We start from the raw sequence: 23,758 nt of genomic DNA, 5'->3' as shown, positions 1-23,758 counted from the left end.
TTTAAATCTAGTTTCCAATATGGTAGATATTTATAGATATTACATAAACAAGTTATTTGGAGTATTTCTTAATTTTTAAGAGTGTAAAAGGGTGCTGAGACTAAAAGTTTGAGGACCAGTAGAGTATTTGAAATAAAATAGAATTTGAGTTGCTTTCTGAGTACAAGGACCGAGAAGATTCTCTAAAAGGACAGGTAGTTTTAGCATTTTCCTTCTCATGAATGATTTTAAAAATTGAAAAAAAAAATTATCTTTGATTGACTCTTTTCTTCCTGTGATTTAGAAGCCACTGTGAAGAGGGACAAAAAGTATCAGTTGTACTGGAATATTCCAGCTTCACTTTCTGCGTTACCAGTATATTGTGTATTTGGCCATGTTTCCTGGTACAAAGGGCCCTTTATATTTGGATTGCTTATGGGCCAATTTCCTGATGGCAGACAAATAGGGTTGATGAGTCTCATGTCCATTTCGCCTCCTGCACTTCCATCCTGTGTTCCAGCCACAAGGGAGACCCATTTGTTTTTTTCATTCTTTAATCAAGGCCTGCTTGGGCATATCCAGGTCCTGGTTTGTGCTGTTTCCTCGGCCCTTTTACCTCTCTTCTGACTTTGCCAACATCCAGCTCAATTGCTCTTTCTTCTGGGGGACCTTCTTCTTCAAGACCCTGGTTGTTATTTGTTAGCACCCACTTGCCTTCTACTCGCCATCTTCTTCCCCTGCCCCAACACTTTGAGTGCTTTCCTATCATTGTCTTTTTCAAAATGATTTGTATACATCTCTGTTCCTAGGGACCCAGAACTTTTGAGGCCAGTGACTTTGCCTTAGTGATGTTTGTTAGCCCACCACACTGTATCTTGCACCTAGTAGGTGTTTGCTTACTTGAATTTTGTGAATCCTCATGAACTGTGTATCCAGTCTGTCTTTCTGTCTCTGCTTTTAATAATGGTTCTATTTATTCTCCTTTAACAGTTGCCCCTGCTCCTCACTTGTGGCTGAGAGACAGCATCAGGTCCTGGTCACTGATAATACAAAGAGATCTTGCAACTGTTGGGACTCTGTGTCTATAGACGGAAAATTATCGTTCTCTCTTGATTAATATACATATAGTGTCACTTCCATCATTGGGGGAATGCTTTGAGAAGTTCAGATTCAGATGATGTGTACAAATTATTAAACATTAAAGATACTGAGTATTTAATCCTTTTTGTCTTGATTCTTTTGCTACTCGTTTTATCTCTTTAAGTATTATGAATCCTTTTATGGGACCTATTCCTCTCAGGAAGGAAAGAGTAAATTGCCTTCCATAGAGAAGAGCATAATATTTGAGTGACCGTAGTACACATTACGTTTAGAACATTTGGGAATAAAAATACCATATATGTTCTTTCTAGAAGTGGGCGGTCCCTTCCTGCTGATAAAATCGAGCATGTTCTGTCCCACACCCACTAAATATTTACACAGAATTCTGTTGCCAACACAAACAGTCCTCCAGACTGGGGGAAACTTAGTGAGTGATATTCTAAGTTATCAAAAAAGCTTGCTCTTGTTTCTCCTCTATGTTCCTTTATTTTGATTCTTTCCAAATATGAAAAACCTATAGGCAAGAAATAAAAATATAGAAAATTATCTGGTGTTTACCAAAATTAATTAAAGCAAATATATTGTTATGTAACCCTTTTTCCTTTTTTAAAAATCATCAAATGCCCAAACTTCTTCTTCCGTCCATTATAGAATCATAACCCGAGGGGGAAGAAAATGAAGCTGCTTCTGGCTGTTAGCTTTCAACTCTCAGTGCTTGAACTCTGAAGGGCATGTCTGGATCATGGCCATCATTTCCTATTACTTCATCTAGACCTTGTTATTTTGACAGTAACCAGACAGTGATTTTCTTTACCATGCATCACTTGCATTTGTCTCCTGCAATCATGTTTATAACAACAGGGCTTGTTATTGATGAGATAGTACTTAGTGTATTTAGTTTGTAAATGTCAGAGGTTTCTGTGGTAATTTATTTAGGAAATTGCAAAGGTCACTTCAAACACTGCTGTTTCAAGAATCTGCCTTACAATTGTAAAAACACTAATTTTACATCAGAATTAAAACTGTAAATCTGGACATTCTTACAATAATAAAAATCACATATTTCACTACTTACAAATATAGCCCTGATTGGGTATAGTCCTTACAAGAATTTTGCTTTGTTCCTCAATTGTTTACTGAGTACCTGCTATATGCAAGCTACTTTCAGGGGCTGATTATGGACCAGGCAACATGGTAGATCTAGTCCCTGTCCTCCTGGATCATGATCTTGTAGAGAAGACAGAGAAGAAATTCCACCATCTTTTGAAATTGCCAAGTGTAGTAAACACGTGTTATCAAAAAGTGTATAGTGAGGGAACCCAATGAGTGAGGGTCAGGGAAAGTAAGCATCTTTGAGGAAGCAACATTTGATCCTAGACATGAAATATGAGTAAGAGTTACTACTGAAAGGGAAAGGAGTCAGGGAATGCACATCAGGCCCAGAGAACAACGCCTTTAGAATTCCTGCAGTAGAGCCTGCTGGTTTCAAGGGAACAAAAGAAGAGCCATATGGCAAGAGGATAGAAAGAAATCAGAGCAGAATTGATGGTAATATGGGGAAGATGGAGACCACGCAGGGCCTCTCAGTCTCCGAAGACCCAGGATTTGAGTCTTTGCCATTGAAAGCTTCCAATTAGGGATGATCCAGTTCACATGTCAAAAGGGTTATTCTGGTATTGATGGGGGAATAGTTTGGAGTGGCACTACCATTAGAACTCGGTGTGATGATGGAAATGTTCTGTATCTTTCCTGTGCAGTACAGTAACCAAGGACCACATGTAGCTGTTGGGCACGAGTATGGCTGAGGAACTGAATTATTTTATTTTCTTTTAATTAATTTAAATGTAAACAGCTGCATGCTATCGGAGTAAAAAAGGCCAAATAATTGGGCACTGAAGCCTTGGAAGCAGGGGCTATTGGTAGCTTCATCCAGGATCATATTGGTGAGGACAGAGGAGTGGATGGATTCAGGAAATATATAAGAGGTGAAATTAGTAGAGTTCAGTAGCTCACTGGATATAGGGAAGAGAGAGAGAAGTGAAGAATGACTCTCTGATGTCTAACTTGCACAGTTGGGAGGATGATGGTGCCATGTTAGTGAGACAGGCACCAACAGCAGAAGGTAAGGTTGAGAAGGACAAGAGAATAAATTCAGTTTTAACCTGTTTAATCCTGTCCCCACATAAGCCTCCAAGTGGAGTTGTCAGGTAGGTGTTAGGAGAAAATTGTCTTGTTAGCTGTGTAAAAACGGGTTCACTTTTATATGACAAAGTCAACACAAAAGTCTTATTTTAAAAAATAGTTATGTTGGGGTGCCTGAGTGGCTCAGTCGATTAAGCATCCAACTTTGGCTCGGGTCATGATCTTATGGTTTGTGAGTTTAAGCCCTGCACTGAGCTCTGTACTGATAGCTCGGAGCCTGGAGCCTGCTTCGGATTCTGTGTCTCCCTCTCTCTCTGCCCCTCCCCCACTCTCGTCTGTCTCTGTCTCTCTCTCTCTCTCTCTCTCTCTCACTCAGAAATAAACATTTAAAAACATTTTTTTAAATAGTTATGTAAAACTAGGTGTGAGTTATGAAACTTAAAATGCGTATTTCCAAAATAAGGCTGTTTTATTAGTGCTCAAATTCTCTATGAATTCTAGAAATGATATTTCAAATAGATTATGTCTCTGTTTTTGTTGGTAGATATGCTTGAAAAATTAAAGTATTAATTCAAGCAGTAGGCAAAAGAATACATTCAGTGTCACAAGGTAGAGAGCAAGACGTTCCAAGTGCGAGACCGTGCATGGGCTGTGGAGTCAGATGGCACTTACCAGTGATGCAATCTCATTTAGCCTCACTAAGCCTTAATTTTTTTCACTTTTAATGAGGATACTTACCCTATAAGTTGCAAAATTGTGGTACTACATGTAGTAGATGTGGCATAATAAGTGGCAGTAGGGAAGGATTGTAGGAATGGAGTGTTAGGAAGAACGTCTCCTGCCCTGTCTTGTTACTGGCCTCCCTCAAAGGATTTTGACCTTATAGGTTGAAAACACTAGAAACTTTCATCATCATCATCATCATCACCATCATCATCATCAAAGAGTCTGAGGAGCTTCATTTTATCACATGCCAGTCCTTTTTAAGATTTGTTAATACTCATAGTATTTGACATACTTTAGTTATGTTAGTGAAAGCTAAAGCAATTAAAAATTTATTTGAATATATACTGTGAAACATTTTAATTTGGTAGTTTTAACTAGAAAAACAGATTTTAGGAATTGAGGTTGATTATGTATTTTTTATCTTCATGTTTACAAAACTACCCTGGTAATTATTTAGAGTATATCACATTAGTTAACAGCACATCTGCTCGGTTCAGAATATCTTTCTGAAAACAAGAGATTTGTTGGAATTTAAATGTAACATCAAGTTGCAGTTGACGTAGGCTTTTGCATCCTAGTTACTAATGTGATTTTGCTGCATTATCTGAGTTAAAGCCTGAATCACTCTAAAATTCATTTTCCTCTCTTTGCAGATCATGTATCAGTTGGAGGACTCGGAGACAGCTTTTATGAATATTTGCTAAAGGCGTGGTTAATGTCTGACAAGACAGATCTAGAAGCTAAGAAGATGTATTTTGATGCTGTTCAGGTAAGCCCAATATTTAAATCATCTTTGCCACTAAAATAACTTACAACTTGCATATTAATCAGCATTTAATGGGAAATGGAATACCACATGAGTGAATTACAAAGTATTTCCAGTTAGGCTGAGTTCAGTGTCTGCTAATATAACAATAGTAATCACACTTGGGTTTCATTCTAACGGGGCAGTTGAAAGTGTTTTATTTTGCATGAGTCACAAAATCATGAGGAGGAATAAATCCTAAATTGTATTCTGAAAATTGACAAAGTTAAAATTGCCCAAGGAGTGTCTGGGTGGCTAAGTCGGTTAAGTGTCCAATTCTTGATTTGGGCTTGGGTACAGATCTCGTGAGATCAAGTCCTGCATCAGGCTCCACGCTGGCAGTGCAGTCTGTTTGGGATTCTCTCTGTCTCTGTCTCTGTCTCTGTCTCTCTCTTTATCAAAATAAATAAATACACATTAAAAAAGAAATAAAAAATAAAATTTCCCATGATTACAACATCCCTAATGGCTACTTCCATTTCAAATAAACTTATCTCCAGAGCACTCTCATATAAAAATCCGAACTAATTAATAGTTTCCTATGATCCTTGTAATGGAGGAGCAATGAGAGGGAAAAAATATTTGTTGAAATGCCTACTGTGTGCTAAGTAGTATGTTAGGCAGATACTTTAAATTTTTTTTTATCGTTTATTTATTTTTGAGACAGAGAGAGACAGAGCATGAACAGGGGAGGGGCAGAGAGAGAGGGAGACACAGAATCTGAAACAGGCTCCAGGCTCTGAGCGGTCAGCACAGAGCCCGACGCAGGGCTCGAACTCACGGACCATGAGATCATGACCTGAGCTGAAGTCGGACGCTTAACCGACCAAGCCACCCAGGCGCCCCTAGGCAGATACTTTAAATGAAGGATTTGTTTGTTTCCTCACAGTAGTTTAGATATTATTTACCTGGTTTTACAGATAAGAGAACTGAACCTTGGAAAAGGTTGATTGTGGAACCAAAAGTCAAACTAAAATTTGTGTCAACACATGTCTCTTTTTACCTCACCACTATGGATTTATTTGTGAAAAAGAATTTCCATAGTACATTTAAGTATGTGCAGTAAGTTAGTTAAGTTCGAAACTGCTCTGCAAAGTCTATAGGAGGTAGCCAGTGTAAGAGTGAACGAAGCCTCAAGCAAATGTAAGCTTCAGTCAAAACTGAAAATAAAATTTGAAAGTATAAAAAGCTTTAAAAGAAGAATATTGTTTTATATAAAATGCTTGAACTCATACCCAACTTTTCAGGAACAAAGTTTTTTAGCAGAACTCAGTACATTTGTGATTGATAAGTATTTTATGTGGTAACCCATTTTCTTAATATTAATTATTATCAAGTCATCTCAATGTTATAAACTTATGGCTAAATCCTCAGAAAAATGACTTTTTTATTGACTCCTCAGAAACTTTTTTATAATCAAGAATATTAATTCATAGGGGAGAAAAGTGGAAGTTTATAATTCCAATAATGTAGCCACTGTTCTAAAATTAGTCTCCCTGAGAAGGAGGTCTGGGTAATTTAGACATAGTCCAATTTATTCATTGAAATATAAATGTAACTTACTTTGCTCTGGTTGTCCAGATTCAATATTACTGTGGTTCCCTCCCAAGATCAATAAGAAGCATCTCTAAGTACAGCAGATATGACTCTTTACTGCCTGAACATACAGGAACCAGAATGCCTTAGTACATTGGCTTTTGTTTAGCACACTTTTAATTAAGGGGCATGATGAACATAAAAAGCAAAGTAGGATATGGTTCACATGGCCTCTTCCAGGTTTGTTTCTCATCATTCCTATGAGGTTTCAGGTTTTAAGCTAGGGAATTCTTCTCCATACCGTATGGTTTCCAGTGTGTCATTTTTTTTTCTTGTTATCCTGGCAGATATTTTAATTATTCTAATCTTAAAAAGGCCCCCTAAGATCTTGAAAGGTAACTTTAAAATGTTCTTTGAAATATTTTCCCCGAGTTTCTAGACTATACCCACACAGTTTTTAATATATTGTATTTAGACAAACCATGGACAGGAAAATCCATTAAGAACAAATGAAGTAAAGTGTTTCCTGTTTCTCTTAATAGTAAAAACATTTCCAATTCATTGTATTTTCAACATAGAAAGCAAAGCTAGAACAATTACATTTCTGATTTTGAGAAGTAACCATGTCTCATATAGCAAAGTTTCTTTCTGCTAAACTGTAGTTTAAAAAAGCATTATTATTAAGGAGAGAGTCCTTTACGTTATTGTTCTGGACAGTTGAGTTACTGCAGATATAGTTCTTCGATTTTAGCCTCAAGTGGATTTTGGAAAGCACTGAATCCCAGCATGGTCTGTTTTCTTTGGTTGTTTTAATAACAAAATACTTTGTGCTTTCAGCTGGCTGTTAAGTTCTTCTCTAGAGACCACACTAAGAATGCACAGTGGTGGATGTTCATTCTTCCAGAGGTCCATTAGAATGAATGGTAGCTGGGCTGATGATGTGTTAGACATTTAAGTTTCTAAAGGTTTCATCACACTAATTCTTTTCAAATATGGAAGGCTGAAATCACAACATATGTAATATTCTTTTTTCCTAAGCAATTCTCTGTAGATTTGACACTTTTTTTTTAGAGCCACTAAAGACTGTTTTTTCCTCTTTTATATTTATTTACATTTACCCACTGTCACACAAACATTGCTTCAAAAGTCTTGGAACTTCATTGTAGTTTATTTAAGAGGTAGCAGCTTGGTCAGAACCATGCCAAAAGAAAGAATATAGTACTTTATTCAGGATCTGTAACAGGGTAATAATGTTTCACTAATCCATGATCCAAAGCTATAACTTTTGCCATGTAGAAAGAATAATTTCTTGGGTGATGAACAAATATCTGCTTTAAGACCTTTACTGTAATTTGTGCTATAAGAAGTGTAAATAGTTAAGATGTTCAGTTGCATGAATAAGAATGAATGTTAATATAACTAGACCATCAATAAAACTAGCTAACCACAGTTAATGAGCACAGTACTATGTTCATTTATTTCTTACCATCTTGGTTTCATGTATTTATTTCCAATAAAAATAGGAAAGGTTTTATCTGTCTGTATATTCACTTTCATTCATTCTTATCAATCTCAAGTTTCATCTGTGTGTACTGTTCCCAAATGTGCTTCCTAAAAAACTCTCTTTGGGGCGCCTGGGTGGCGCAGTCGGTTAAGCGTCCGACTTCAGCCAGGTCACGATCTCGCGGTCCGTGAGTTCGAGCCCCGCGTCAGGCTCTGGGCTGATGGCTCAGAGCCTGGAGCCTGTTTCGGATTCTGTGTCTCCCTCTCTCTCTGCCCCTCCCCCGTTCATGCTCTGTCTCTCTCTGTCCCAAAAATAAATAAAAACGTTGAAAAAATTTAAAAAAAAAAAACTCTCTTTTTTTTTTTATATAATAGTGTAACAGGTATAGACATAGTCTTAGCTCTTTTTCTTCTATGAAGTAATTGAAAGGGGAAAAAAAAACACATTTCCTGTTACAGTAGTTGGAAGTTAGTGATTTCAAACAGTTATATTTCATTTTTGCTTTTTAGAATATAAGGCTTATTTGAAAGGCTTATCTATTTGAAAAGAATATCAACAATCCTGCAGCAGAAATAAGAGATATTTTACAGATCATATTTGTAAACATCATTTCCCCCCAATTTACAGATCTTTATTCCTTTTCTTAAGTTTTTATTTTAATTCCAGTTAGTTAACACACAGTGTTATATTTGTTTCAGGTGTACATTATAATAATTCAACACTTCCATATATCACCTTGTGCGCTTCACAATAAGTGCCCTCCATCCCCATCACCTATTTCACCCATCTCCCCCCTCTGGTAACCATCCCTCCCCTCTGGTAACCATCAGTTTGTTCTCTATAATTAAGACTTTGTTTCGTGATTTGTCTATTTTTCCCTGTATTTATTTTGTTTCTTAAATTCCACATATGAGTGATATCACCTCTGGTATTTGTCTTTCCCTGACTGACTTATTTCGCTTAGCATTATACTCTCTAGCTCCATCCATGTCATTGCAAATGGCAAGATTTCATTTGTTTTTGTGGCTAAATAATATTTTATTATTGCCACATCTTCTTTATCCATTCACCAATCGATGGACACTTGGGCTGCTTCCATATCTTGGCTATTGTAAATAATGCTTCTATAAACATAGGGGTGCATGTATCCCTTTGAATCAATGTTCTTGTATTCTTTGGATAAATACCTAGTAGTGTGATTGCTGGATCGTATGATAGTTCCATTATTACCTGAGAAACCTCATACTATTTTCCATCACAGCTGCCCCAGTTTGCATTCCCACCAACAGTGTGTGAGTGTTCCTTTTTCTCCACATCCTCACCAACACCTGTTGTTTCTTGTGTTGTTGAGCTTAGCCATTCTGACAGGTGTGAGGTGGTATTTCATCATGGTTTTCATTGGCATTTACTTGATGGTAAGTGATGATGAGCATTTTTTCATGTGTCTTTTTTGTTTTCCATTGTACACGAATGTGCTTTTTTAATAGAATTATTAGGGAGGAATTTAATTCAAATGTTACCACAATGGAGATGTGAATGAGGATGATAAATGAACTTTATCAAGTGCTAGAGACAGTACTGACTGCTTCATAAACTAAATGTTGCTGAATTTTCTCAGTAAATACTACTTATTCTCCTTTTATGGATAAGGATACTGAGATTTGGGGATACAGTAAGCAAATTACCCACAAAATTCACAGATAGTAAATGTCAGAGCTGGAATTTTGAGGCCAAGCAAACTGATTCAAGAACAGCACATCTTTCCCACTCAGTTTTGCCACTCTCTGAGCCTAAGAAAGCAAAAGGAAGGGTAATACCACCAGCCTGATTTTATATACAGATACGCTCTGTTCTTCATCCACAGTAGGGCCTGTGCTTTGTGCTGTTTCTTCATTGTGAAAATGGAAATGCATTAAGCATTACGTCTACACCAGTGGCCTATCATTGAGAAGCAGACCATTTTTGTTGTATGAGGACTAAAAGTGTTTGATCATGGACTCAGGCAAAACCAACTGGACTGGCCCAACAGTGATAATTCTAACTAACCAAACTAATAAGGCATATACTAGAAGAAGATACAGAAAGCAAGAGCATAAAATTTCAGGTTGAATCAGATTTAGAACAAACTCAAACCGTGAGTGAGGTTATATCCTTTTTCTCTCTTAGTCTTGAGAGTGTTTTTAGTATAAATTTGAGAGGAGATTTAAAAATGTTGAAAATAATTACTATTTTCAGGCAATTGAGACTCACTTGATCCGCAAGTCTAGTAGGGGACTGACTTACATCGCGGAGTGGAAAGGGGGCCTCCTGGAACACAAGATGGGCCACCTGACCTGCTTTGCTGGAGGCATGTTTGCACTCGGGGCGGACGATGCTCCCACAGGCCTGACCCAACACTACCTTCAACTCGGGGCTGAAATTGCCCGGACCTGTTATGAATCTTACAATCGCACATGTGAGTACATGTTACTCTTCATTTTCTATCTATTCCCACATGCTTTTATTTCATTCCTAAGGAACATTGACATTGCTGCCATCAAAAGAATATCCACTGTGCCTCATGAAATAGGAAGCTCATGATTAATATTTTAAAGGAATTTATATTTTTTACTTTAGGAAGTACTGCTTTCTACATAAAAATATCTACTCTTAGTTTACTAGGGAACAAAATTGGAGGCCGTAAAGGGTTAAGCCAGTCTCATTTATTGACCCTGCTTTAAGCAAATTACATTGGGTAAGACTCTCTATCCCAAGTGCAAAAGAAATTTAGTATTTTATAAACCATTATTAATCTTCTCAGTGTCTCTATGAAATAGAGTCTGGGTCCCTTCTTATGAAATAGGAGTTTGAAGCACAAAGATTAACATAATTTATGACATAATGACTTAGAATTAGTTTTCCAGCTAACTAATAAGGGTGTTATAGTGCCTTGTATTTACCTGGGGGGCACTCAGTAAATGATGGTTAAATGAAAGAAAATAAAAGATCATTGCCATTTTCTAAAAAGGACTCTTAGATGACTATATTCTCAAAGTTGAGACATTATTATTTTGAACATTATTTATTATGTGATGTTTATAACCATTTCTATTTTTCTTTTTTTTAAATATAATTTATTGTCAAATTGGTTTCCATACAACACCTAGTGCTCATCCCAATAAGTGCCCTCCCTCCTGCCCATCACCCACTTTCCCCTCTCCCCTACCCCCACCTACCCTTAATTTGTTCTCAGTCCTTAGGAGTCTCTTATGGTATAACCATTTCTTAAAATGATTGTTTTGGCATATCTCTTGAATGTTGTAAAGTACTTTCTAGTTTCATTTAAGTTATAGAACTAAGCAGTGTCCAAGGCAATAACCCTTGTCACCGTGCATACTCTTTAGTTATGAAGCTGGGACCAGAAGCTTTCAGATTCGATGGTGGTGTTGAAGCCATTGCTACAAGGCAAAATGAAAAATACTACATCCTGCGACCAGAGGTTGTTGAGACTTACATGTACATGTGGCGACTGACTCATGATCCAAAGTACAGGAAATGGGCCTGGGAAGCGGTAGAGGTGATATTTTAATCTGCTGACATTTCTTGTTCATAAATGTCTCAGGAAAAATGTTCAATGATTTCTGTCAATCTAGCATATCAACTTTCCTATGGTTTTGAAAGCTTTAATCAGACTTTTTCCCAACTTAGGAATGAGTGTTGTCAGTTGTCATCCTATATCCCTGGCTTTGCTTCATGTGACAATGATATTAATATACGAATTGTGAGATTGAAGGAAGTATGTAGAAAGGCATATTATGAAATTAAGTTCCCACAGCCATAGAAATGATGATCATTTAATTCCACAAGGACTTGTTGACAACTTGGGGAAAATCACCCCTGCCTGTTGTCTGTTTAAAGAAGCCGCTCTGTGGTTTGTTGTTGTTGTTGTTGTTGTTGTTAGTCTTTGGGCATTGAAATGAAAATATATGCTTGTACTTAGAGTTCCAACCTAAATAAAGAGGTAAATTGAGGCAAACTCAAAATTATATTAAAAAAAAAAAAGTTGATTCCAGAAGAGCAGAGGAATTGCAATTCAGGACACACAGAATGTAGCAAGCTACAGGTGAGTCAGTTGAGGGTTTGAAGTAGGCTGTATTTATGGACAGGGAATGTAAAGAAGAAAGAATTCAGTTAGAGTCTATTCAAGCAAAAAACAAATGGAGACCAGCTTTGAAAATTCCCTGAGCAGACAAAACCAGTCCAGTCCTACAAATACAGCTCAATGGAGCTCTTCTGTGAGACCAGCCAGGCCTGTGTCATTTCATGTTCATTCCTCTGAAAACCATAAGTAAAACTTCCCAAAGTTGATATAAGGCACCCCCTGACCAACTCCCTGTCATTCCAATATTATCAGTTTTCTATAAATCCAGCATATGTAGGAAATCAGTCTCTCTGTCCTCAAGTTTTGTTTTCCCGAGGGCACATGCATAAGATTTTCCATTTTCTACCTTCCAGTTCCATTTTAGATTGAAATTCTTTCACAGAATAAATTAACTACTTAGATCTAACTTTTAGAAAGAACCTATAGAACTACTTTGTGCAATAGTATTCATTCACTGATCTCAGGCTTATATAGACTTTCCATCTGTCCAATACACTATTTTAATTGTCTTTGTCACCCCTTGGGTCTCTCCTGCCGAATATGGCATATCATCTTCCTAAACTAATCTGGTGAACACTGTGTGCCGGTGCCCACGGACGTTGCCTCCAGAACATGCATCAAATGGTGTCTAATTTTAAGAGCTGTTATTCTGGAAGGAGTTGTGATGGGGCACCCAGGCAATAAGAGCAAGCCAAAGCTTGAGTTACACTCACTTACTCTTTAACACTCTGTTACAAAGTTAGCTGTCTTTAAAAACTGACCATCAGAAATAACTTCTGTCAGGGCACCTGGGTGGCTCAGTCGGGTAAGTGCTTAACTCTTGATTTTGACTCAGGTCATGACCTCACGGTTTATGAGATCAAGCCCCCTGTTGGGCTCTGTGCTGACAGCAGGGTGCCTGCTTGGGATTCTCTCTCTCTCTCTCTGCCTCTCTCCCATTCTCTTTCTCTATATATAACAAACAAACAAACAGACTTTAAAAAAATAAAAGAACTTCTCTCAGGAAATCTAAAGTGAATATATTGCCTTTGTGTAAATCGTTAACTAATATCTTAGGAAGCCATTGATGAATATTGCTTTTTACCCACTCCGTGTAGAATATGTCTTATCACTGGTCATTAATCATTTTAAGTAATAATGATTCTTTAGGTCCCTTTTTTTCTTTTTTTTTCTTGCAAAGTTTTCTCGTTAATGTTTAGCCAGTAGTAGTTCCAGTTTCTTTAAATGTGTGTTGTTTTCCCTCTGAAAAACTGTATAAAAATGGAGGTTCGTGTAAACTTTGGTGATAGGAAATGATTTTGGTTTTCAACACTCCAGCAAAAGAATTAAGGCTAAGAGTCACCTTGTGAATATCAGTTTAAATGGATATATCTCATTAAATGTAAAACACCCTAATTGATAAGGGTATTTGATAACAGTGTGATTTTATGTACCACTAAGAGAATATAACACTACCAATTAAATTATGACATGCCAATTTTAGAGATGGCAAAGTGTGAAAAGCATATGGCCAGGGACTGATATAAAAACAGAAATAAGTAAACCACTATTGTCATGTGGTCGAAGAGCTTTGGTTTGCTTGGTTCTTCAGGGGCGTGTGTGTGTTTGTGGGGTAATAAATTGGTTTCAGATGTTAGGATTTTTGTCTGTTGTCAAATTTTAGCATAGCGTATGATGTAAGATTGTTTCCCTGTGCCAGGACTCCTGGGTGGTTCAGTTGGTTAAGTGTCCAGCTTCGGCTCAGGTCATGATCTCACGGTTTGTGGGTTTAAGCCCCGCGTCAGGCTCTGTGCTGACAGCTCAGAGCCTGGAGCCTGCTTGGGATTCTGTGTCTCCTCTCTCTGCCCCTCCCCAACTTGCACGCACGCACATGCTCTCTCTCTCTCTCTCTCTCTCTCTCTCTCTCAAAAGTAAACATTAAAAAAATGTTTTTAATAAAAAAAATAAAGATCACTTCCCTGTGCCACAAAACAGATGTACCCCCAACCCCACCCTTGTTTTTTGCCACTAGTGCTTCTGCTAGAACTTGAGGTGTAGTGGGGACAGAGGAGTGCTGGGACACTTGCCTTTTGTAAAGCACAAATCGTAGACTTAGATGGTGTGGCGGTACTTTTTTCCCTTGTGTCACACCCCCCAGCCCTCCTTTGTTTCAGCTGCAGCTGCAGTGGGCAGTATCACTGTGGGCTCCCTGGTGTTTCTCAGCTGCTCTGACTCTGGGCTTCCTCCCAGGCTGTGGTCTGGGAAGCGGGAGAGTTAAAGTCTCCAGGGACAACTCTGAAGCAGTGAGGCTTCAGAGTTGATGGACAACTATGTCAGTCTTCCCTCTTTGAAGAATAACTCTGAGATTCCTTCTGCATGGTTCCTCAGATGGTTTCCAGTGGGACGGAGCCCTTGCAGCCCACAGCTGTAACCTAGTCAACATATTTCACTGGCTATTCTCCCTTGCTCCGTTCACTTTTCCCATTCACCACCTAAAAACTTCTTGCATCCAACCCTGTCTCATGCTCTGTTTTTAGGGGAAGCCAAACTAAAACATAGGAGTATACCTTCAAAATAACCTAGTCTATCTAGCCTTCCACTCAAAGAAAGGACGTGTCTTCGTCTTTGCCAAATGGATATTCCTCATCAATCCAAGGACTTTGTAGCAAAAGGAATATGGTACTAATAAAGTAATTCATTCCAATTTTTTAATGTCTGAAAGTGTTAGAAAGTTACTTTTTGAAAGCAGAATTTACAGTGTTTTGTGTTCTGGGGGTCCTGAGGAAAAATCCCTTCTCTCTTCTACATTTTAGCTCCTCATTTATCTGAAAACAGCATGTTCTGCCACCTGTTCCTTCCCCACCCAACACTTCCCTCCATTTGCGTCCTCATGACATGTGCGGTCTTTCAGGGCTGGAGCTGTGCGAATCAATAACCTCTCTTCTGAGTATCATCTCCCACAGCCTATGGCCCACCTTGTTCTTTTAGTAGATTGTAAAATTCCTGGCTTACACTGAAATTGTGGTCAAATGGTATTAGCTACTACATAGCCACTGTTGTGACGGTTCTTTTGTTCCATATCTGTTTTCACCCATACTTGCTATTTGTAAAGTATTTGTCAGCCCTGCTGTCTTCTAATGAAATTCTCCCTTTCCAGCCTTCTTTCACTGATACACTCATTAAACCTGCTTTCCATGTCTTAACCAAATTCCTGAATGGTAATGCCAAACACAATAATAATGTCGAACAAGATATGAGATTATATAATCCAGCATACAGCACTAGAAGCTTCTCCATAAATTACCAACAATCCATTAATACCAGATATTCATGCATTTGTGAATCTACGTAGCAGAAATAACATTTACCTGATAGTTCTTTTGCTTTTTCTCAATAATGTCATGAAAACTTTATTAAATTCCTCCCAGTTAAGTTGGTATAATATTCTGATAAAGGTCTACTACAAATTATACATATACATTCACATATGTGTTGGTAAATATAGATTTGACAACATCTATAATTATAGGTATGTATAAATTATTTGAGGTCTCCTCTGGTCCCATAGCAGATAAGCCTTATATAGGGGATTTTAAATTTCTTCTTTTTACGCACATTTTTTTCTGGTCTCCTAAGTCAGACCTTTTCCATATTGTCTTCTCAGTCCCTTCTTGTCCCTTCTCAGGCTGGAACCCTGTTTCCAGACTCTCTGATATGTCTGTTTTGCTAGGTTCCAAACTCAACCATTCAGGTTTATTATTAGCATTGTTGCCTGGGATCCACTCTAGGAAATCTCCATGGATCAGCTGTTTATCTAACCTGTTTAACCTAAAGATAAGAGAATGCTTTTCTTTATCTTTCTGACTTAGGATTTTAACTCATGCTGCTCCCTATTCTCTTACCTTTCTTACCCCTAAAAAGGTACAGTTACTTGGTGTCTGGGTTGTACTTCATCCTTTGTTTAGACTTCCAGTAACTGTAAACATTTTCCTATTTTCTATTCTCTGCTATTAGCACATCCCAGCCACATAGGGTCACTAATAATGTAACCATTTACATAAAATCGAGGTGACCCCTATGCCTAGAGTCTGAGAGTCCCAAGAACAGATTGTAGTAAAATGATGTTCTAATCAGACTGTGCAGCATAAATACGTGACTACTTCCACTGTTGAGTTACTGTGAAACCAGGGCCTGTTATGGGTGCCCAGGAGGCTCCATATTCCTAAAGTTTCAAAGTTTAGACTTGACAGAAAGGTTTTTCATTTTTTGAAAGTTAAAAAAAAAAAAAAGCCTGTGGCAGTTCCCTTTTTTTTCTCTTTAATTTGCCAAAAGCCTCTGAAAGGTCCCTGTCACTATGGTAAGCGTGTCTTCATCTTGTTTTATTCTCATGACAGCCCCATGTTGAGCAAAGGGACACTGCCTAGGTCCAGAAACGTCTGAGGTCACAGGGAGTCTAGGGCTGGGATTTGGCCCCCTCTTCTAAGATTTTAGAATGTGTTCTGGACCACTACGGCTCACCACATTAGGACAGAGAGAGAAGAAGAATGGGGGTGAACTGAAAAGAAGAAAAAAGATTGGGCATTGTCTACCCCACAGAACGACTCTTTTCCTATAATGAAAGAGGGAACTTAACAGAAATTTCCATGGGAGAGAGGAGTGGCAGTTGATCATGCCTGGTCCTCTCATTAGCTTATCACCAAAGAACTTCAAGGGGGGAAAAAAGTTTCATTGTTAAAATCTTTTTTAGGAAATGTCTGGAAGTAGGGTTTAATTATGTTCCATAACAAGCTTCTCCATTTCTTCCAAATCCTGTTTTTTTTTTCTTTTTTACAAATAATCTCTGGTCTACTCCAGTGTATCTGGTATTTGACTTTTTAATCAAAAAGAACTTCTGTCAAAAAAGGAAGGAAGGAAAAAAATATTAGGACCTGAAAGTTCCTTTCCACAGGCTTTCCCTGCTTGGTTTGTTTGTCTGCAACAGAGAATATAATCAAAGCATTTTTTTAAGTTGATCTTATTTTCCCAGTGGCTTTTAAAAAGTACCAAATCATGAAGTATTTTCTTTATTCATGTAGCCTGCAAATTGTGTTAGGTTGTTACCTAAATTTTCATTTCCACACTGCCCAACCCATCTCTTTTCCAAATACTCGTTATAGTCAGAGAACTTCAGAAATGTAGCATCATTTCTCTCTAGACAGTTAAGAAATGGACTCATCCTATTTTCTTCCATCCCAGAGCAAAACAAAAACAAAAACAACAACAACAACAAAAACCCACTTTTTTTAGAAGTAAATATCAGCCACATTTTTTCACTGCTTTGCATTTTCTTCTTTTATATCTGTTACCAATGTCACTAATTAGTACTCCGCAATCAGTTTTTATAAAATAAGATGTTTTGAGTGTAGTAGCAGCAGCTGTTTTTGGTCCAGTATATGTTCTAAGTTTTTGGGTTTATAATCCCAATTGACATTAACAGTCTCTCTAGATCAGGGGTCAGAAAACTTTTTCTATAAGAGCCAGAGAAAATTAGGCATAGGGACCAAGTACAACTAAAAGCGTACCTCATTTTATTGTGCATTGCTTTATTGTGCTGTGTGGATATTGTGTTTTTGTTTTTGTTTTTGTTTTTTTACAAATTGAAGGTTTGTGGCTACCTGTGTCAACCAAGTCTAATTGGTGCCATTTTCCCAACAATATTTGCTGCTTGCTTTATGTCTCTGTGTCACATTTTTGTAATTCTCACAATATTTACAACTTTTTCATTGTTACATTTATTATGGTGAATGTGTAATCAGTGATCTTTGATGTTATTGTTGTAATTGTTTTGGCATGCTACAAACTGCTCCTTTATAAGACAGAACTTTATCGATAAATGTTACGTGTTCTGATTGCTCCACCAACTAGCCGTCCCCCAACTCTCTCCCCCTCCTGGGGCCTCCCTCTTTCCTGAGATATGACAATACTGGAATTAGGCCAATTAATAGCCCTATAAAGGCCTCTAAGTGTTCAGATGAAAGGAAGAGTCACATATCTTTCGATTTAAATCAAAAGCTAGAAATGATTAGGTTTAATGAGGAAGGCTTCTCATGCCAAACAGCCACATTGTGAGTGCAAAGGAAAAGTTCTTGAAGGAAATTAAAAGTGCTACTTCAGTGAACACATGGATGATAAGACAGTGCAATGCTAATAGGGAGAAAGTTTAGTGGTCTGGATAGAAGATCAAACCAGCCACAACATTCCCTTAAGCCAAAGCCTAATCCAGAGCAAGGTCCTAACTCTCCTCAATTATGTGAAGGCTGAGAGAGGTGAGGAATCTGCAGAAGAAGAGATGGGAGCTGGCAGAGGTTGGTTCATGAGATTTAAGGAAAGAAGCTATCTCCATAACATCAAAGGACAAGGTGAGGCAGCGGGTGCTGATGTAGAAACTGCAGCAAGTTCTCCAGCAGATCCAGCCCAGATCATTAATGAAGGTGACTACACTACACAACAGATTTTTAATGTAGATGAAACAGCCTTCTATTGAAAGAAGATGCCCACTAAGACTTTCATAGCTGGAGAGGAGAAGAAGCCTGGCTTCAAAACTTCAAAGGACAGGCTGACTCTTTTGTTAGGGGCTAATGCAACTGGTAACTTGAAATTGAAGCCAGTGCTCACTTATCATTTCAAAAATCCTAGGGCCCTTAAGAATTAGGCTAAATCTACTCTGCCGCTCTAAAATGGAACAGCAAAGCCTGGATAATAGCTCATCTGTTTACAGAATGGTCTACTGAATATTTCAAGCCCATTGTTGAGACCTACTGCTCAGAAAAAAAAGATTCCTATCAAAATATTACTGCTTATTGACAGTGTACCTGGTAGCCCAAGAGCTAAAAGGAAGACAATGAGATTAATGTTTTCATGCCTGCTAACACAGCATCCATTCTGCGGGTCGTGGATCAAGGAACATTTTGACTTTAAGCATTTAAGAAATACATTTCATAATTTCATAGCTGCCATAGACAGTGATCACTCTGGATCTGGGCAAACTAAATTGAAAACCTTCTGGAACAGATTCACCATTCTAGATGCCATTAAGAACATTCGTCATTTATGGAAGAGGTCAAAATATCAACATTAATAGGAATTTGAAAGAAGTTGGTTCCGGCCCTCATGGATGACTTTGAGGAGTTCAAGACTTCATTGGAAGAACTAACTGCACTTGTGATAGAAATATCAAGAGAACTGGAATTGAAAGTGGAGCCTGAAGATGTGACCAAATTGCCAAATTTCACGATAAAACTTGAACAGATGAGGAGTTGCTCTTTATGGATGTGCAAAGAAAGTAGCTTCTTGAGATAGAATCTACTCCTGGTGAAGATTGTTGAAATGACCACAAAGGATTTAGAATATGACATAAACATGTTTGATAGAGCAGTGGCAGGGGACTGACTCCAATTTTGAAAGAAGTTCCGCTATGGGTAAAATGCTGTCAAACAGCATTGCGTGCTGCAGAGAAATCATTTGCGAAAGAAACTGTCAAGTGATGCGGCAGTCTTCATTGTTGTCTTACTCTAAGCATTTGCCACGGCCACCCCAGCCTTCACCAACCACCAGCCTGATCAGTCAGCAGCCATCCACATGAAGGCAAGACCCTCCACCAGCAAAAACAGTACAACCCACTGAACACTCAGATGAGGTTTAGCATTTTTTAGCAACAGAGTATTTTTTTAATTAAGGTGCGTACGCTGTTTTTAGACATAATGCTACTGCACACTTAATAGATTTTGGGTAAACATAACTTATATATGCACTGGGAAATCAAGAAATTCACTTGATTCACTTAATCGCAATATTCACTTATTGTAGTGGTCGGGAACCAAACTCACAAAAATCACTCAAAATTGTCTCAAAGTTAAATGTAGAAGTGTTTCAAATTAGGTGAGATGTATTGTCCATGTGCCCTTTAACTTTTCATACTTTATATGCATTTACATTTTGTGGCCTTTTAAATTGTCACCTGAAACTCTTCCAATGCATCATTCAACTTGAATCCTTATTTTATTGAATTTGGCAATTTCACAATAAAAATTGGTGGCAATTTATTGAAATGTGACCATCTTTTTCCCCTCTTCCTTGTAATGTAGGCCCTGGAAAATCACTGCAGAGTGAATGGAGGCTATTCAGGCCTAAGAGATGTTTACCTCAGACATGAGAGTTATGACGATGTGCAACAGAGTTTCTTCCTGGCAGAGACACTAAAGTAAGTAAAATGTGTTCGAAAGGTATGTGGCAGAGGTACCTGGTCAGATCTTCTTTGGCGATGTCTTCATCATGGACACATTCAAATAATATCAAGTACGGCTGCTTCCGAATGCCATCCTTACATGCCTGGCAATAATTGCAGGCGTGTCTCCAGTCGTCACCTAAGTTTGATGACTTGGAATTGCTTTGTGGGTTTTCACACACTACTACCCAAACACAAAGCAGCTTCTCTGTTCCACATTAGTGACGGCATTGCCTCAGGGTTTTGCAGTGCTTGACTGTTGTCCGTGATTCTCCGTAAGATGAATGGAGACATTGATGTGGTTTTTGCTGTGTGTTTCTGCTTTCCCTGCCTGACACAGTCTCTTGGGTCTCATATGCTTACGTTTCTCCCTCCAGGTATTTGTACTTAATATTTTCTGATGACGATCTACTTCCACTGGAACACTGGATCTTCAATACCGAGGCACATCTTCTCCCTGTACTCTCTACGAATAAAAAGGAAGTTGAAGTCAATGAAAAATAAAAAGACATTTCATATTTTACTCTGCTCCATTCCCTTCACTGCATACCTTAATGATTCCTTTTCTGGTGTTCAGGCACATGATGAATTTTTATCAATAGGTCTGTGATTATTCTAAGTTCTGAAATTGTTTTGCAGTCTTTTAGGTTTATTATCAGAAGCATAGATGGACCTAAATTCCTTATCCTATCCTTTATTATTCAGTCAGTGGATCATAGGTTTTTACATTTTTTTAAGTAATCTGGAGTTCATGAAGGTGTATCATTTTTATTAAACTGAATAGAATGGTATACCAGTGACCTCTTAATTATAATTTTGATTTGACTGCAAAACTTTTTCCTCCTCTATGAGGAGATGATGTCTGCTTTAAGCTGTAATGTTTTGCCATGTTGCAAAAAGCCATAATAATAAATTAAATATTAAAAAAGCTTTTTCCTTTTCAATTTTATGTTAATCTGGTTTGTCTATCCACCAGAGACAGATCTTATAACTGTGACAGACAGCTTCTTTATGCGGGTCTATCATTATTTGATAGAATGTCTTCTAAAATACTTCACTCACATTGTAATTCAAATTAGAATGTCATCCCAAAAGGATCATCTCATGTTGACCTCATTTCATTGGAACCATGGTATATTTTTGTTAGTTAATTATATTAGTGTTTCCTAATTTGTGAATTGGTTCTCAAATTTTACTTTAAATGTCCGGTGTCTTTTCTGGATCATGCCCTGGTTAATTTCTCCCATTCCCTACCACACAATGGGTTGATCGTTCAGGTTTTGCAGAGCTCTGTTATTACGGAATTATATTTTTTTAAAGGAAACAATATAACTTTTAGTGCATTAGTTTTTGCTTTTAACTGAGTATATGAAGAAATTGAGTCTCTCTAAAAAAAGGGTATTTCACATGGTTTTTAGTTTGTATTTCATCTTTAAGGTTTTTTTTTCTTGTTATCAAAAAAAAAAAGCATTACATTTGGCTCAGATTTTTCAGATTTGAAAAAGACCCTTTCTCAAATGTAGTAAGTTATTTCATTTCAGTTTACGAAAGCAGAATTTAACTCTGAAAGAAGCTCTGCTAATGTATCTATCTATTCTTGGTCAATTGAAGAAAATCTAATAAACTTTTAGGCCAAATAAGAATATAGTACATTTTGTGTGGTCAAATTCAACATAGAGATCCCAGCTTAAAAGCAATATATAGGAATGGACATTCCTAATTCCCCACAGTCCTATCGCAGTTCAAAATAATGATATGATTCTTCTTTAAGAACAAGCATTATTTGGAGATATGAGTGGCTTTCCCAAGAATAAATTTGGTGGCACCCCATGTCATATTTCCCATGAAAGGGCTAATAATGATGATGCATTTACTGAGGAACAGAGACTCTGAGCACCTGCATTTTCAACCTGGAGGGGTCAGATAGGTCAGTGCAACCTCATGAATTAGGCTGAACCATATGAAATTGCTGCACTTGTAGTTTAAAAACTATCCTATATCAGCAATTTCACATGGTTCAACATACTGTTTTTTAATTATTTTATTGGCTCTCAGTAGACTCCATTGTTTTAGCTGTTTCAGCTTTTGAAAGTGTTTCAAGATTTCCTTTGTCTGAAAGGACCACCTGTGTGACCTGCTCTTTTTTCAGTACTGTACATTGGTTTATGGCAAAGAATAAATTAATAAAGTTAGTAAATGAAAAAGATCCTTTAGTACATCATTATTGCCATGTTAATGAGTTCCTGTGACCCAGAATAATTCCTTCCACTCATATCTTCAGCTCACCTTACGAAATGAATAGATAGCTGAGAGTCCTTTCTTCCCAGGACTTCAAAGCAAAGTGTGAAAGATTATTGCAAAAATTGGGCCATATGTATTTAGATGATAATTCTCACGTGAATGTCCTAGGACTAGCAACTTAAATTAATTTATTTTCTTTGATTTTCAGTTTGATTTGTAAGAGCACAAAGGTGATCTGCATTTCTGCAGCAGAGAGGATATTAAAATCAGGTCATGTGTACACGCTGCACTATAATGTACCTTTTGTATCCTGATATAAATAGGCAAGATGATTGTACTACCTTTTGCTCTGCCAGTGGCAAGAACAAAGTTTTTCAATTCCAAAACTTGGATTTTTTAACGTAAGTCCCCAAAACACCAAAAACGTAAACAAGATGAGAGATGATTATTATGGTGATGTAATTTAAAGTTGTACTTTGTGTTAATTATTTTAAACAATTTAAGTCCTTAGGTAGACACTCTCATTTTCAGCAAAACTGTGCAGTTAAGTTTACATATGTATTCACATCCTGAAAGGTGAATAATTAAAATAGCACTTAATTTTGTGTTTCTGCATATGTTTTTGGTATACTGTGCACAATTAATATTACACATATAAGTTGTATGGAAATTTACAGAACTCAAAGATGTTTGTCATGACTCCTTCATATGTAGTACCCATTCTTTTCATTGATTGTTTTTAATTTGTACATAAGTCTATTCTGCCATATCCAACTTTATATAAATCTCTAATGTTATGGGAAACATAATAGATTGACACATAATTTTTAAAAACTATATTTGTAAAATTTCTCTATTGTGAATAAAGCCTTTTAATATATCTCCTCATTTGTTGTTTTTCTCCTTTTAAGTAAGCTTTTGTATATGTTGGGGTGAGTGCATACAATTGCAAGTTGAAATAATAGTCATTATTATTAATCCTGATAGTGATTCCATACCACACCCAGAGAATCTGGACAAGGAAACATTTCTCATTACAAACTTAAAATTGCAAAAAATTTTGCATATACATTTTTGATTAATCAAATATCATATTAAGACTCCAAAATATGTTCAACACCGGGCATATAGAGTAGAGATGGGGAGTTAGTGGAAGAAATAGCATGAAGTACGATCCTTGTTCTTAAGTTTGCAATCCAGTTGAGGAAATGAGATTCACCCTACCACCAAAACAAAACAAAACAGCATTTAGGCGCCAGTTAAATTCTGTAGAAGTCGGGGGAGGAGAGGAGCAGGGGGTCACTAGGGTTTGAGCCGTCAAAGAAGCTTAGTAGAAAAGGG

General features: G+C 37.4%; 1 protein-coding gene across 1 annotated transcript in view; it reads left to right on the top strand.

Annotated features, from left to right (window-relative positions):
* Positions 1-23,305, top strand: part of MAN1A1 (mannosidase alpha class 1A member 1) — a 163,669-nt gene extending 140,364 nt beyond the window's left edge. Inside the window, exons 9-13 of the mRNA XM_047857814.1 lie at positions 4,602-4,717; positions 10,029-10,248; positions 11,177-11,349; positions 20,037-20,152; positions 20,554-23,305. Coding sequence (XP_047713770.1) covers positions 4,602-4,717; positions 10,029-10,248; positions 11,177-11,349; positions 20,037-20,152; positions 20,554-20,680 — 752 coding nt within the window. The 3' untranslated portion in view covers positions 20,681-23,305. The remainder of the gene's footprint in view (positions 1-4,601; positions 4,718-10,028; positions 10,249-11,176; positions 11,350-20,036; positions 20,153-20,553) is intronic.
* Positions 23,306-23,758: the final 453 nt, after the last annotated feature.

This window comes from Prionailurus viverrinus, chromosome B2, assembly GCF_022837055.1.
Source record: "Prionailurus viverrinus isolate Anna chromosome B2, UM_Priviv_1.0, whole genome shotgun sequence".
In the NCBI taxonomy this organism is placed as follows: Eukaryota; Metazoa; Chordata; class Mammalia; order Carnivora; family Felidae; genus Prionailurus; species Prionailurus viverrinus.
This window is presented reverse-complemented; position numbering and strand designations above follow the sequence as displayed.